Source organism: Rutilus rutilus (assembly GCF_951802725.1).
Source record: "Rutilus rutilus genome assembly, chromosome: 10".
Taxonomy (NCBI): domain Eukaryota; kingdom Metazoa; phylum Chordata; class Actinopteri; order Cypriniformes; family Leuciscidae; genus Rutilus; species Rutilus rutilus.
This window is the reverse complement of record NC_140215.1, coordinates 2,701,289-2,718,622: the sequence shown is the minus strand read 5'-3', so window position 1 is coordinate 2,718,622 and position 17,334 is coordinate 2,701,289. Positions and strand designations below refer to the sequence as shown.

The 17,334-nt window shown below is 39.6% G+C and overlaps 1 protein-coding gene across 1 annotated transcript in view; it reads right to left on the bottom strand.

Annotated features, from left to right (window-relative positions):
- Positions 1 to 17,334, bottom strand: part of LOC311297937 (transient receptor potential cation channel subfamily M member 2-like) — a gene marked incomplete at its 5' end in the record, with an annotated part of 106,425 nt that overhangs the window by 77,949 nt on the left and 11,142 nt on the right. The window contains 3 exons of the mRNA XM_084420428.1: positions 2,400 to 2,572; positions 9,866 to 10,046; positions 11,746 to 11,914. Coding sequence (XP_084276554.1) covers positions 2,400 to 2,572; positions 9,866 to 10,046; positions 11,746 to 11,914 — 523 coding nt within the window. The remainder of the gene's footprint in view (positions 1 to 2,399; positions 2,573 to 9,865; positions 10,047 to 11,745; positions 11,915 to 17,334) is intronic.

Genomic DNA, 17,334 nt, shown 5'->3' with positions numbered 1-17,334 from the left:
AGGGTGAGTAAATCATGGGCTAAATATCATTTTTGGGCGAACTATCCCTTTAAGGTAATCATCTAACCTAGCTAGTTTTTTGTATTGATTTATTTGATATTATTATCCGGGTGTTAATGAGATGAAAAATAAATTAAAAAAATTACACTTTTACATATCAATCTGTTTATGTGATGGACATGGGTTATGCTCATCTTTGCTCGCTCGCGTCTTGAGTAAAACGGCTCTATATTTAATGAAGCACATACAAAAGATCTGAACCGGAAGCAATGCAGAATGTTTTTTCAGAATTTGTTTTTTTACAGAATTCGGAAGTTAGTTGTGCATAACCTGTATTAAAAACAAGAAATTAATATTGTCAACCCAGCCCTAGCATCCAAACTGCTGAAAGGTTAACTGTTGTAGCCATCAGCAAATTCATTTTCGGCCGAATATCTTTTCAGCTGCCGAAATTTAAGGTGCATCATTTGATTAGATTTGTTTTTTGAGTATGTGGTGGTGTATGCAAAATTATTTTGTAGCAAGGTTTGTTGTTCACCTTTATAAACACCCATTTTGGCCAACAGGAATGGACTGTTTCGGCCCTTTACTTGAATTAATGATTGTACAAAATTCTCAAGGGGCAAATATGTTTCCATATTTGAGGGCGGCTGTTGAGAATTCTCATGGGACCACATGACGTAGCCAGGTCTCCTCAGGTGCACTAAATGATTGATTAGCTGCCTGTGTTTGGTGTGTTTGTGTGTGTTCCTTTTCCTTCTCTCCTAAAAGAGAGATTTCTGTAGAGTTAGTGTGTTCTGGAAATTGTAAGTTTATTCCTTTTGAATTTGTGTTAATTCTTGAGTTTAAGTTTGTTCTGTATTGTCTTTTGTTTATGGAAACCATACAACTCTACGTCTGATTCCCAACTATGGCTTGATTCACATGCTGCCATTTACAAATAATAGAGTATGGTTTGAGTACTGGATCCACTGTGTTTTAATGGACACACCATCCTGGTGGAATATTTCCTGAACCACATCACTTCTAAACTTCACACTGATCTTGGGTTGTTCATTATATGGTGCGTTCAAGTCATCCTGGGAAGTTTGTTTACGAGTTGGGAACTCATGTTTACGACGTCGGGTGCGTCTTTCTTTAACTTTCATCGGAGCGAGATGTACCATCTCTTAATTAAAGCTTTTTAAACTCTACTTCTAGAAAATGAAGAACAAAATACGGATCAGGCGTATTTTGCTTTGCGACGTTCGTCTGTTATAGGATAACTTAGTTTGAATAAACGAGCAGACACTGATTAGCTAGTTGATCGCCTAAATTAAAAAAATAAAATTAATATTTGTGTAGTGTTCAATGTTGTTATCGATAGAGATGCGCGGATGGGGTATTATTTCATCCGCAACCGCATCACAAAACTCATCATCCGCACCAACGTTTTTTGACCAAATTTCAAAGCTGCACCCGCCCGCTGTCCGCTGATTTTTTTGCGGTCTACAGATGATACAATGCTCTGCTGATGCGAGCCGCAAGAAAGCCCTTTTCTGTTCTAGAAAGGATGCAGCAAAGATATTTAATGCTAATGTATGAGGCATAGGCCTATGCTGAGTTTCATTAATTTACGGTGAGATGCGTTCTAGTTCACAATGCAATGCAAGTGAACGCGGCACGCCGGCAACTCCATGTCACGGCTATTATATTGTCTGCTATATTTGCTTTTTATTTATTAAATACATGCAATTGGTTGATGAAATTTATTACAATTAAGATACAATTTGTACAAAACAAAATTCGCTTTAAAGAAAGGTTTTCTACAAAGCAAAACTTCATGAAGTGGTAAAAATCATGTCTGACGATTTACAAAACAAAACTTCATTAAGTGGTAAAAACCATGTCTCCCGATATATTGCGCATCTTATGATCCTATCTTTTATTACAATTGTTTTTGAGCTAAAATGTAATACACATCATATAGGCTATATACATACTGTATATGTTTCTTTTATCAAACAACTGCTGCGTCTGTGTAGATGAGAGAAGTAAAGTGTATGCCGTTGTGCACACGCTACATTATGGCCAAGCATGCGCCCTTAAAATAGCATATGAATAACGCCCCACTAACTTTAGACTAGGTTTTTCCTGGTCTGTGGCGGAATTGTTTTCTGAAACTGCAAAATAGCATCAGGGAACGTTTGCGCCGGAACACACCTCCACTTTTCGTTAAACCCCCTCCGGGAGGGCAAGTTCATTCCCTAATTTACCGACATGCGTCTGTGGAGGGAAAAGTCCGCTGTGCATCGGGTGCAAAAGAGGAATGATACATGCGTCGGTGTACAAAGTCAATTGCGCTGGGTGCAAAATAGGGCCCAAATACTGTATGTACTCAGTGGTGGGCAACATCTGACCTCAGGATTGATCAGTGTTTGGCTGTTGTGAATGACTCCCCAGGGTGCCACACCGATGACGACGATCTGTCCCTCCGTCAAACCACGGCTAAGTGTGCGTGGGTAATCTCGCACGGCCTTGCTCACGTGCTTCATCACACCTGCGTGTGTACCTCCTGTCAGGATCCACGCACCTGCCACACACACAGCATTGGGACTAGAGAAGTGTAGTCGTCTCAAAACAGTAAACCATCAAAAACTTGATTCTGTCACCTGTTTGTGACGGGTCTAATCCTCAGTCAGTATCACTTAGAGCTATACACTCTGTTACATCCTACCTACATATTTAGCATTTAAGGCATCATAAGCCCCTTTCACACATACAGTTCTTTACTGGTAAATTACCATTAAGAGATCATGTGTGAACAGGACCTACTCAAAAATACCAGTAAATGGGTTCTGGCAATTTACCATATGTGACCCTGGACCACAAAACCAGTCACATGGGTCAGTTTCTTTAAATTGAGATTTATACATCACATGAAAGCATCACATCAACATAACTATTTGAAAATCTGGAATCTAAAGGGGTTGAAAAAAAAAATCTAAACATTGAGAAAATCCCCTTTAAAGTTGTCCATTTATGTTCACGATTGTGCTGCATTCACTCACAAAATGTTTTATATATTTATGGTAGGAAATTTGCTAAATATCTTCATGGAACATGATCTTTACTTAATATCCTAATGATTTTTTGGCATAAAAGAAAAATCGATAATTTGGACCCATACAATGTATTGTTGGCTATTGCCACAAATATACCCGCGCGACTCGTGACTGGTTTTGTGATCCAGGGTCACGTATAAGTTCATAAATTATGAAAAAAAATTAGTTCAATAGCTACAGTATAAGCAACTCTATAGAAGGCAATGTATGTATTTTATTTGTAAAAGTAAATGTAAAATCAATTACCCTCTGGGATAATAAATTAAACTGAACTGAACACATGCATTAAACACCATTAAAAAAGACGAGAAGTTATTGTTATAGTCCTTGGTGTGAATGGGCCATCAGGCTGGTTGCTTGTCACAGTGTCTGGTTTGTGTTCCCTGGATGTCCACAGTGTCATCCACATTATGAACTGCATTCCCCACAATCCTTGTCTGTACCCATCACTGTATCATAGCACTCAGCTGTTCCCCATCATCATTGCACTCAGCTTTTCCCCATTATCATTGTTAGTTCTGTGTTATATATACCCTGCCTGTTTAGTGTTTGTTACGGAGTCCTTGTTGTTTATCATGCCACTTCTGATACCCTGTGTTGCCTGTGTGTTCTCGTATTTGGATTGCCTTATGGATTACGACCTATTGCCTGGACTGGATGTATGATTGAAGAACTGAGCTAGATGATTACCTATCAATCATCTTAGACATGGCCGTGCGTTTTGGAGGAACAGGCTTCTACAACTACCACGTTCTTTTCGCCACCCAAGTAGCAGGTCGGTTACAGCAGTTCAATCAGGGGACATACTGGGGCACTCTTGATGCAGTACTCTACTGTCGGATCTTCGCAGCACGCACTTCAATGGCCTGCGAAATATACGGGGCACCATCACATCCAGCCTCAGCATGCATCATCACACCCTCTCAATCTCAACCCACATCCTCACGCAAAGCATCCGAACCAGACATTGACACATTAATAGCTAAAGAAGTCCAAGAAGGATTCATGATAGGCCCATTTAAAGAACCTCCATTTTCTCCCTTTCGCATCAGTCCCATCGGAATTGTCACCAGGAAATACTCTGGGAAGAAGAGATTAATCATCGACCTGTCCTCCCCCCATGGCACACACATTCCCAGCATCAATAGCATCATTCCAGCCCCAGACTTCTCCATGAAATATGCTTCAATTGATCAAGCCATCACTCTCATCCGCAAGTCAGGCCATGGAGCATGGCTCTCAAAAGCAGACATCACCAGTGCTTTCAAAGTCATGCCCATTCACCCAGAATTCTGGCGTTTCTTCTGAATATTCTGGAAAGGAGCTTATTATTTTTCAGTGCGCCTCACTTTCGGCTGCAGAAGCAGCCCCAAAATCTTTGACTCCCTCTCGGAGGCTTTATTTTGGATTCTCATCAATAACCACAGGCTTCCCTACGTCCTCCACCTCCTTGACGACTTCCTCATCATCACACCTACATCCGCACCTCCACACTCAGGACTTTCTACCCTCGTTAAAGTGTTTTCCGAACTAGGCGTACCCCTTTCAAAAGAAAAGACCTTAGGGCCATGCACCTCCATCGAGTTTTTAGGCATCACCCTAGACTCCATCTCCTTCCAAGCATCTCTACCTCCCGAGAAAATACAACGCATTTCATTGCTCCTATCGAACTATCTTCTAGCAGACAGGTGCACAAAGCAACAGCTGCTAGCCCTCCTTGGCCATCTTAACCCTCTGAGGTCGGCAAACGCGCCCACGCGTTTTGCTGGATTTTTTTTCAGTTCAGTTCAAAAGAAATTAATTTTGCTCTGTTGACTTTGATATTACAAGCAAGTTTCATACATCAATCGATTCTGTTAAATGTGTATTATTTTTGTGTATACTCACAATAAAAACAAACTGTTGTGCTTTTTGCCAAATAAAGAAAAATAAACGTGATGCTAGTTCTGCCTTCTCTCTGTCAGTGAAGACCATTCTGAAACGCGTCCGAAAATGAACAATAACTCAGCGAATACTGAGTCAAACAGGCATACAGACATACAGGCATGAAGCTTGAATTCTCTTCTTTAAAATGAGGTAATTTATATAAAAAACAAATATTCTCATCTTGTGAAATCTGTATTAAAAGAGAGCGATTCCAGTCGAGCTCATTAGAGCTAATTCAAATGTAATGTGACTCCGCCCACGGAGAGCGCGTGCTATTCAAACGCAAATTACTGAGGCAAACCTGTGAACGCCCCCCATATCAGCTCGAGAAAACACAAGTTTATTCAGATCATTGTAGCCTACGTGTTTACACCATCTGGCAGCGCTGTGAGGAATAATAATAACGGAAAATCTAACTCAGAGTGCGGGTATTGCAGGAGAGAGGATCCGAATATGTAGTACGTTTTTTTTCCTTCTCAAGTTAATCGCGTTTCTGTGAATGAATGAACGGCAGCCGCAGAGATGCGCGCTGTTTATCACAGCTCGCAAAAAGACAGTTTAAATTTAAATTGTGTCTCCGTGTGAATGAATGATGTTTTAGCAAACTGTATTGCTATACTGAGCTGAGTAAAAATCGACAGAAATATGTTGAAATAAAATGTAGGCTATTTGTATAAGCAACGTATTAAACTGAAAATTAACATTTATATGCCCTAATATTTCATAAAAACAACGTTACAGTCAGGCGTTTCTGTTTGTGAATGAATGTTTCGGTTTTAACAAACTGTATTGCTATACTGAGTAAAAATCGACTGAAATATGTTGAAATAAAATGTATTTGTATAAGCAACGTATTAAACTGCAAATTAACATTTATATTTCTTATAATAAAAATGAAAGACCTATGTTACAGACATATAAGACATAAAATATCTGCCAACTCAAATAAGCTTTTGTTTGCCAATATTTGCTCATGTTAAATATAGCATGTTTTGTCAAAAATAAAGTAATCAAATAATCAATCAAATCCTTAACTTTGAAATATGTATGATAAAATGTATACTTTAGTTTTTACAAAGAAAGATTACACTTGAATTGTTGTTGTAATTGTAACCTTTTTAATAAAAAAATATATTTACAAGGTAGATGTAAACAAACTTTTAAAAGGTAAATATAAGCCTTTTCTTTAAATAATTTTTATTGTGTTTTATTAGTGACAAATTTGGGGGGAGGATAAATATTCCAAAACTGAAAATACAGTATGAGAATTAACTGCACAATTACTAGACATGTTTTCCTTGGATATTATAGGCCAAATTGCAAGCACAATATGTGGAAAAATAAAAAAGAATTGAGATGCTTCCAACTGTTGCTCTTGCATTCTTGTGGCTCAGTGACTCACCTGAATGAATGGCTAATTAAGTATGCAGGCCCCATTGTCTCCTAAGGTGTGAACCACTAAATATGCATGATCTGTGACGCCCACTCCGCATATTGCCTTTCCAAACAGAAAGTGCTTTGCAAAATTCAAATCAATGTATTGTGTTATGTGAATGATTAGGCAGGGTGATTTTCACATCATTTTGAAGAAAAAACACTAGGCAATGACATCTATTAGACAAAAGTCTTATTGGCACATATTTAGTATGTGTTTTATGGCCTTATTTCAGAAACTTTAGTTTTTAGTTTTTTCAATAACCACGCATAAACATTATTCTCTCAAAAATGCAGACATGTACATTCTTGTTGCTCACATATTATGGTAGCCCTGTTTGTGCTAAATAGTGTGTAATTTTTTTTTGCCATTAATATGTTTATAAGCAACTGAAAAAAGCACAAATGTCAGGGCATGTCAGAACATCTCAAGGACCCCAAAAACACCTCAGACCCCAGAGGGTTAACTACGCCATCAGAATTATTCCCCAGGGAAAATCTTTCCTTTCCAACCTACTATCAAAAGCAGCAACAATCCCCCCTCTACACGACAAAGTCACCTTGGATGAAGCCTACAAAATGGAAATGCGACTCTGGCAGCAATTTCTGTCTTCATGGAATGGCATATCCTTCTTTTATAACGACTACATCACACAGCCAGAAGACATTCAGCTGTACACAGATGCAGCGCCCTCCACCGGATTCAGCGGCTACACTACAGCGGCCGCTGGTTCGCTTCTGAATGGCCACCAGAGTTCAGCTGTCTAATTCAGCAGCCAGACCTTCCCTCATTCGCACTTTACGAAATGTATCCCGTCATCATAGCGGCCATTCTTTGGGGGCATGAATGGTCCAAACATTCCATACTCATCCACTCAGACAACTCAGCAGTAGTTGAAATCATAAATAAAGGCAGATCCCGTTCTCCGGCTATTATGCAATTACTCCGCAGACTGACACTAATATCGGCACAATGCAAGTTTATCAGCCGAGCAGCACACGTTCCAGGATACCACAATAGCATAGCTGACTCATTGTCTCGTTTGACTCATTGTTCCTTTTCAGAAGTTCAGAATCTTGGCTCCAGAGGCAGATATCCATCCCACGCCAGTCCCACCGTTTTCAGCCACCATCTTCAACTAAATCCACAGCTGGAAGACCTTTCATACACTTCACAAGAAGCTATCCTCAACGGCCTCGCTCCGAGTACCCTCTCTGCTTACTTGACTGGATGGAACTGTTTTAAGGCTTACCACTCCTTCTACCAACTTTCATTTCCTCTAATGAATGTTTGGTCCATCTGCAACTTCGTCACTCATGCCCATTCCTACCAAAATAGGAATCCTTCATTCAGACTTACCTATCCGGAATCAACTTTATCCACAAACTCGCCACTGGCGACCAATGCCACTCCATTTCTCACTCTCACGTATCTATGCTCATTAGAGGTCTACGAAAACAAGAACCAGTCCTCACCATTAAACGCTTGCCCTTAACTTCTGACCTCCTGAGCCAATGCATCCACACATTATGTTCCGGCTACCTGAGACCTTCGATAGACCAAACATTAGAATGCATGTTCTTGCTCGCATTCTTCGGCTTCCTGAGATGCTCGGAATTTGCCCCGTCGACTTCAGCCTTCAATCCAGGCATTCATCCCAGCCTCTCAGACATCACCATTCATACGTCAGATTCTCTGATATATACCTTAAAGAGAAGTAAAACCGACCAATTCGGAGAGTCATTTCCCATCTACATTTTTCGCCTCAACTCCTTCCTCAGTCCTTATGAGCCACTTTCGGGAATACGTTCTTTCCAGATATGCCAACCAATCATCTCCCCAAGAACCACTCTTCCTCACAGAGAATAAAAAAAATGGCCACGAGATTCTGGTTTAACAAACACTTCCAAAATATTCCCAGCGCCTCTCGCATATCTCCTGAACATTACTCCATACATTCCTTCCGGATCGGAGCAGCCATCACGGCCGCCAGCATGGGCATCTCGGACGAGACAATCAGAGTCCTATGTCGCTGGTCATCCGAATCGTACCGCTTATATATCCGTAATAATCTTAACGATTTTCGTCAAGCTCAAGTCCGCATTGGCTCATCCAAACCATTGGGGGTCTTTAAGTAACCAAAGCTTACTACCTACCGAGACAAAGCCCCCACTCTGAGTCTCCATGGACTAGACTCCCTGATCAGCCAGACAAGGAACCATAACATCCTTTCCCCCATCCCTTTCGACCCATCTTCATTCCATAAAGCAATTCTTCATAGTTGTGGCGTGGTCTTTGCTAGAGAAATGTAGTTAACAAGTTAACTGAGGTTCGGGAGCAAGGCCACACCTCAACTAATCAGCTCGTTCCCCGTATGTATAAATACACTGAACCCACCTTCACTGCACCGTTCGTCTCAGTTTCTGAATGATTTTTTTTTGCACAAGTCATCTCCTCATGATGCTGGCCACCTCTGGTAAAATCGCCCACATCATCAGTTTAACAGATCATGCAATTCTACCCCTGTAGTATAATGTCAAGAGTGTGACTTAGGCCGTTTTATTTTGCCTAAGTCAAAAGACAATAGCCGCGTTTCCATTACCCTTCAAATTGCGCAAATTGAAATTGCGAATTGAAAATACGCCCAATGGAAACACGTCAATTTCGCAAAAACGCTAATTTATTGCAAAAAAGTTTTTGCGCTTGCATGAGGTGGTTTTTCAGGCAATTCGAAAAATATATATTTCGCACACCTCCAATGGAATACGAGACAGAGTTCTTTATTAAATTCATAAAAGACAAAAGAATTACAGGAATACTGGATTCTAAACCTCAAAGAAATGCCACAATCAAGACTTCTAACCCTAACCTCGAAGCAGAAATGAGGGAGAAACAGCCAGAAACACCTCATATGTGCCGCTCACAGTATAATAAGGGTCGTTCCTTGCCATTTATGATTGGATAACACACATCTCCTTCAATTAATAATAATGGCTGGCTAGTGCAGTGGCTGGGATATAGTAGGCTACATAATCCTACCAACGTCCATTGCCATGGTTTTTAGAATGATTTTACTTATCGCGAGAGGAAAAATGAAGTTTTAGTCGCATAATATCGGTTAATGGAAACGCTGTCATTTCGCAATAGTTTTTTGTCGACATTTAGAGAGAGAAAAAAATTTTTTTTTTAAATAAAATCGCAAAAGTTTTGCACAAATCTGTAATGGAAACGTGCCTCATGAGATTTATGCAATATTACAAGCTTTTCAAGATGGCAGCTGCATCAAGAAGAACGAAAATCTATTCAACCTCTGAAGTTAGGTCCAGTTTGTTGTGTTCTCTGAGAAACCTGAAAAAATGACTTTAGGAAGGTGACGATATATAGTATATTTTCACTGTACCTGAGGTCTTGGCGACTTTAATGAGGCCCCGATTGAACTTTTCCTTCAGGTGATTCTTCATGTGGAAGTTTTTGGCTCCACCGGTCACTGAAATCAGCAGGTTCGGCGAACGTAGTCTCCACTGTTCTGTCATCAGCTGGTACAGACTCTCACTGGTCGTGTCCGACGACACCCGAACATACTAAACACACACAACAGAATCCCTTCTATGAGTTCGTATATATAATTCTAGCATAAGACAAAGGTGAATGTATTGAACCTTCTAACTGTGATGGAGGAACAGCCTGAATAATGGCATTTTTATTTGCATTTGGAAGATGCTTCTATAAGAAATTTGTATTATTGTTGTCAGATATAATTTCTGATATGAAATATGATTGTAAAATAATCCTGAAAAAACTGTTTGGGAAATTTCAGTCCTTCTACATTTAATTTGTACTAGTACTTCTACTATAATAGAATCTTACATCGTTTTCAAAACGATCCCCATTCACACAGACATGCTGTATTATGCATGCCAGGCCACTACACTACATGCCTATAGAATGATGCTGCGTCCGAATATGCCTACTTCCCTACTATATAGTAGGTGAGAAGGCTGAGTAGTATGTCCGAATTCATAGTATTCATAAAACAGCAGGTGAAAAGTACCAGGATGATTGAGATACTGAGATTCTGAAGTGTGCATTTGACTTTACTATCCCATGAGGCCACGGGAGAGGATGGTGAATGGCGGTAAAGCGACGCAACTGAGGCCGTAGGTCACATGATAATGACATCATGGCAGATGTAGCACGCCCGATTTTCATTCATATTACTAAACACATTCATACTATATAGAATGTACTTATGGTGTGTTCATACCAAACGCGAAGTGTATATTCGCATCGCGTTACTCACTCTAGATTACTCGCGGGATGTTTCTTGTTTTTCGCATCACTCGCGTGAATAAAACATTGTACGAAAAGGAGTGTCTTCACGCACATCATCAACAACAACTAAATTTCTAAGTGCCATGCGAATTTTCCGCTCGAGTTGAAATTTTTCAACTTGCGCAGAAGATGCGATTGAGGCGAATCGCGGCAAACGCGTCGCCCAATTCGCATCATTCGCACCGCCCGGCGCTAGTCTGCGTCTTTGCATTGACTTTGTATGTAATCAACTTGTGCAAATAATTAAATTCGCATTCGGTGTGAACACGCCATTACTGTTTTAATGGTCGCGAAGTAAGTTTCAAACCAAATGTTGTACCTACTAGACCATATGCGATTTTAAACGCAGCATGAACACGTAATATGCATGTGATGACATCATTGTTTTCATAAATTCACGTTTTTGTAATTTATATACGGAGACGATAATGGTCTTGTTTTCAAAAAATGTGCACTTTGAAACCATTTTCAAAAGTTTGCATTTTCAGGCCCCCAAAATGTCTAAAGCACAAAGTTTTGCATTTTTTGTTGAAAACGGTGTTGTGTAAATCCCCCCCCCCCCCCCCCAAGACAAAATACACTTATATTCAAGATTCAATCTATGAAATCAAGGCTTAACATCTTAGTGTTTATTTTATTTTATTTTTGTCTACTTTTTAAATCCTGTTTCAGTGACTCTAAGCTTCACTAAATAGACACTTAATCACCTACAAGAATAACTTTTAACATCCATGGAACCTTTATTGGACTTTATAGTGTTAAAAGGTTTTTTAGATAATTAAAATGTTATTCACACACACACAAAAAAATAGGTTGTTTTGACAACTGATTACTGTAATGGATCGTCAATGGAATTGCTGAAAAAACCCACTTTCAGAACCTTTATTTTTTTTAAGAGTGTATACTATAATAGAAAGGAGGTCCGTTTGAATCAAGTCGTCATTTTACCTTCCCGCTTTTCTGTCCAATTCCACCAAAGCTGATGTCTCCAAAAGCATCGGTGGGCACCTCTCTGACGTGCCTGTGTTTGTCCCACTGCTCCCCAGCATAGTCCTCCAGTTTGATGGCCTCATCGCAGTGCTGGGTCTTTGAGTAACCACACTTACAAATCCCCTTCCTGTCAATGGTAATCCATGTTATCCACACATGAGTTACAGCCCAACACGCACACCACACATATTGTCAGAATGTTGCAGAGTGCACGTGATCTTTAGTTTACCTCTTGTCAAGTTGCATATGACCAACACATCATGAATTATACTTCATCATATTTTATATACACAATGACTTTTAAAATAATAGCTCACCAATATATTTATATTGCAAAAGTCATGAATATTTTATGCATCATTATTATTAGAGAAAAAGCATGGTCATATCTTGATTTATATTCACAATGAGGAACTATTAAAAGACGTTTATCAGAAGACATAATTGCTCAAGAAAAGGAGTGCAAGTAGAGGAGATCAAAAAGCACTGTCTGCTAGTGCCTTGTCAACATAAAAAAGAACTTTGAAAGCAATAAACCATTGTAAAGATGCTAATATGGAAGTAATATGGTCATGTTTTCTTGTGCTGCTGTATTTTGCACAAATTGCAGACTAGCTAACGCAGTTTTAGGGAGACCAATGTACAAATAGTCTAACCTTTATGAGATCAGAGATGGATCACAATTACCATATCTTTTCTGGTTATAAAATGATTAACTTTAGTGATTGATCTCAAACGAAAGAAGCTACTCAGCATTAATCTGCTTATTAAAATTTAAATAAGAGTCCATAATTACCCCAATACTCTATATGCATGGGCGTCGGAACCATTGTATATGGGTGGGACCGGACCAACCCACTTTTTAAGATCAATGATATTATACCCACTCATTTTTACTGTCTCTAATTCAGCGCATTTGTCTGTTCGCTTTTCAGAGCGTCGTCAGTCAAATCCATTCCAATTGAGGAATTAAATTAAATATTTTTTTTTAATTAAAATTAATAAATTAAACTCCATTTCCGCTGAATCGCTACATTATATTTCTCAACGAGCCGCAACTGACGAAAGTAACCGCCCGTTGTACCCTTCCAGTCAAATATTGCGTTGCAAACATCAATAACAGCTTTAAGTTGTCATTGCTGGCAAATTACCATATTGGGGGGATAATCCACGGATAGCTGTGCATTTAATGCACGACGTGGAGGCAAAGAACCGCCCGACGTTAAGTGGAGTTTAGTTTACTTGTTTAATTAAAAGGCACCAGAATGAAATGGTATTTACTCCAGTAACATTTTTCTGGGGGAGGACCCACCCACTTTTTTTTTTCTTCCGATGCCAATGTCTATATGTGATCTTCTGAATTTAAGGATGTAGATAAGAGATTTTAAGGAGTGATTTTAAGATGTAGATAGAGATCAAGTGGAATGGCCTACAATCAGTGCTCGAAGTGGGGCGGTAGGCTACTCACCGGTACGCAGTACCGGCACTTCTACATTTTACTCTTAAGCGTACCTGCACTTTTTCTTGCGTACCGCTACTTCTCGCATGTAGCCGGTAGACTTGTAGTCAAGACCGCCTAAACCGAGACCAAGACACTACCAAGACCAGAGGGTATCGAGACCAAGACAAGACCAAGATCAAGACCAAGACAGACCAAGTCGAGACCAAGACCGAGACCAAGTCGAGACCGGAGGGAAAAAAATAGACTAGTGTTGAAGCTAAGCAATATGAATTCAAGAACAGCAGCATACTAGGGTTCAGCCGCAGTTTACATTCAATACATATTATATGGTATTACTTCAACTACACAGGCAGAACAATACAAAGACAGACCATGTCATGTGTGTGACTGTGAGCTCACTGTAAATGTTTTTGCAGGGTGAGATCAACTATGTGTAGCAATTGCATGACGGCTGTTACTGCACTATTGGAGGATTGAGACTCCCTTAACTTTTGTGTACTGTTGAGGACTGACATGACTGGTACTGACTGGTTCATCTGACAAAACATCAAACACCTCCAACACCATCTTGCTCCTCCAACAACTGTCTAAAGAATGAGAAATATGTAACCAATTGAGATGAAATCGTAACATCAAATTAAAGATAGGCTACGCAATTATAAACTTGGATTAGGCCTAATGTTTAGTCAACACAACGGAGATATGCAGATGATATTTAAAAGACCATTTATTTAGTCTAACACCATCTTAAATACAATACTGTAATCAAACAACACACACACACACACACACACAGAGAGATATCAACGACACAAATTCATCTAAGCAAATGCCTGCCTATCTCTGCCGCTTTCGGAGTCTCCAAATTAATCCATTCTGCAACTTTTAAATACATAATAAAATGTTTAAAAACGAAATTATAGGCTTAAGTGCAGGATCCGAAAGTTGGTCGTTTTGTCGCTATGGTTACACACACACACACAGTTGGCGCTGACTGCGCTCAAAGTCATCTGTCAGTTGTGCAGTTTCTCCTGAATGAAGTTAAAACCCATCATGTCACTGATATATGTTTTTTAAATCAAGTGCTCAAAGTGCTCGTTGATGCTGCGATCAGTGGCGCGGATAAAGTGTTTTCTCGTGTATTGGGCGCACACGCCGCACTGTCTTCACTCGGACGCGCGCTTCAATCCGTTCCGTTGCGGATAATAATGTTGCATTATCGAACGTTGTGTCGTCGTGGATATTGTAGTAGCCTATTGTATTTCTAAATCCCCGACCACTATGTCCTTCTGAGACAGCGAGACCTAGACAAGACCGAGAGGTCCGAGACCAAGACAAGACCAAGACCAAGACCAAAGACCGTCAAGGCCGTGACAAGACCGAGACCACGTAAAAGTGGTCTCGAGACATACATCACTAGTAGCCGGTACTCTACCACTGACAGAAAAAGCGTCAGTGTCACGCCCGTTTCACATATATAGGCCTGCCTACTCCGTTTGCAGTGCGTATGTGGTGCGAATTTTTTTCCGCACCCATGTTAACAGCTTTCACACTGCACGCGGATGCGGTCCGGCGATCCGTTCCAGGTGCGGTTCGTACAGTAATGCAGTGTTCGTTTCTATTTCGAGTCTATTTCTAATGTGCTGCACGCGCTGAATTAAAGTGACAGCACATGGTTCGTGGTCAAAATTAACACAGAATGACATGAAAATATAATAATTTCACCATAAATGCATTTAATTAAATAAAATGTAGTAATCTCACCATAATTGTATTTTTGGCCATGCAGACTTGGAGGAGTTCCGTTTGCACGCACGCACGCACGCACGACTTGTTTAAATATGTTGTTAATAAATAAACAATAAATTGTTGTTGTACCTGCAATATCTCCAAGTTTTGTTTTTCACTGTAGAAATTTCAAATGTCATGATTTGCCAATGCAAGAGAGCAGGCCAGCTGACAGTCTTGCCTGGGCCCGGGACGAGATAGGGTAGAGTGGGGGAAAACGCCCCCTTGGGGTAAAACGCCCCCCACCTGTTTTTCCCAAAATAACCACTAAAAGTAGTCAATATAGGTTTTTACTGTTGCTATGCACTACGTTGATAACGGGGATATACAAATCTCTATGGATAAGCTGACACCTGCAGCGACACATTTGAAGAGAAGAGGATTACATGGTAAATGCTATAATTTTCAGATATTAGTAAATAAGTGTTTAAGAGAATATTGTTCTGCAGGATATCGCAGTGATGTATGATAGATGAATAGTGAAGTCTGTAGTTTGAGATCATATGTTATTTATAAGGAATATAATTATATAAAAATTTTTTTAACATTTTTATGACAAAAGTCATAGCTTGTGGGGTAAAACGCCCACTATGCTGAGGGGTAAAACGCCCCCCCTGGGAGCATAGTTTCTCTCTATCATAATTACTATAATAAAATATTTCTGTCTATCAAATCCTTTGTTTTACACTTAATGCAGTATAACTAGGTGGTAAAATCAAAATATTTGAACAAAACATGAAAAAATTACCTCAAGTGAACATTAACTAGCTAGCTTGCTAGCAAAGTTAGCTCACTGATGGAAGGTAGTTAAATTTGGCTATTTTGGACATTGCTGAAATAAATATTAATATATATACATGTTTATACATTACTTGCCTTTTACTTTTAGAGATTAAAAACTATTGTCTGTTAATTTTGCTGTTGATCTATATCAAGCAAACTGGTTTGTAAGAAAGGGGGCATTTTACCCCACCTTGGGGGGCGTTTTACCCCACCGCTGGGGCAAAACGCCCCCTTTGTACAAAAATATTTTCAGTCAAAATGCTAATTAATTATGAAGGCTAAGCAATTTTTATATTTGGTGAATAACTCCTGCCATAGTCACTCAAAACCGGGATGGCAATTCTAGTCACATTTATGTTTTGTTTCACTGTAATGTCACATTTTCCTTAAGGGGGGCGTTTTCCCCCACTCTACCCTAATCTTTGCGCACTATCACACCCCCCGTTAATTGAAGAGAAAAAAATCTCCAAATGCTCCACGTGAAACTGCGCTCTTCCGACCTTTTACTATTGTGTCAAATGATTTTGATTAATATGCGCGAGCACTAGCGGCGCCAGGATTTTGATTGTAGGTGGGCCTCCAGAAAACTGGATGGGCCAGTTAAAATAATCCCCCCCCCCCCCCAAAAAAAACGGGTTCCCCTTCATCTCCGTTTCAGCGCTTTTCTGCGGCACTGAGGACCGCGACTCACAAGCCTGCATGAATTTAATGCGTAATTAGCATAGGTTTAAAAAAAAAAAGGATTTTTTTTGCTGCTTTTTTAAATACAATTACAATTTAATTTTATTTATTGTTTAATAAAATTATAGGCCTATTATTTTTTGTTTATTAACAGCAACAACAGCTGTAAAGATGAAGTTGACGATCGCCATCTCCATATAGTGAACGCGCCTATAGAGAGAAATGCACATCCAGGGGTGCGTTTCCCGAAAGCATCGTTGGCCAACTATGGTCGCAAGTTCCGTCGTTACCAATAGAGTTCAATGGACATTGCGATCATAGTTGGATAACGATGCTTTCGGGAAACGCACTCCTGGATTACATAATCAGAGAGTAGCCTTTTTCTTTTCGTTTTAAATTGTTAAAAAGACATTTCAAGCTTTCTTAATATATATTTCATGTCTGTGAGGCATACGTTGAGTTTCGTTACGTTAGGATGAGATGCGCTCCTGTTCACGAGCAATGCAAGTGAGCGCGCGGGCGCCTCCATGATTTTATTGTCTGCTATATTTTCTTCTTATTTATTAAATCCTATTGGCAATTGGTTGCTAAAAAAAATTATTAAAATTAAGATACAATTTATACAAAACGAAAAGTGGTCAAAATCATGTCTGACCCACATCTCTCGATAGGCTATATTGCGCATCCTGTCTTACTCGTGCCGTGCGTTCACTTTTCATAATCAACATAGATGAAAAAATAATGTAATAGTGAGTACAGGCCGTTTGTGTTTGTACATTTTCTTTGTAATATAGTATGATGTTAATTTTCCAATACAGTTAAATATGGTTTAA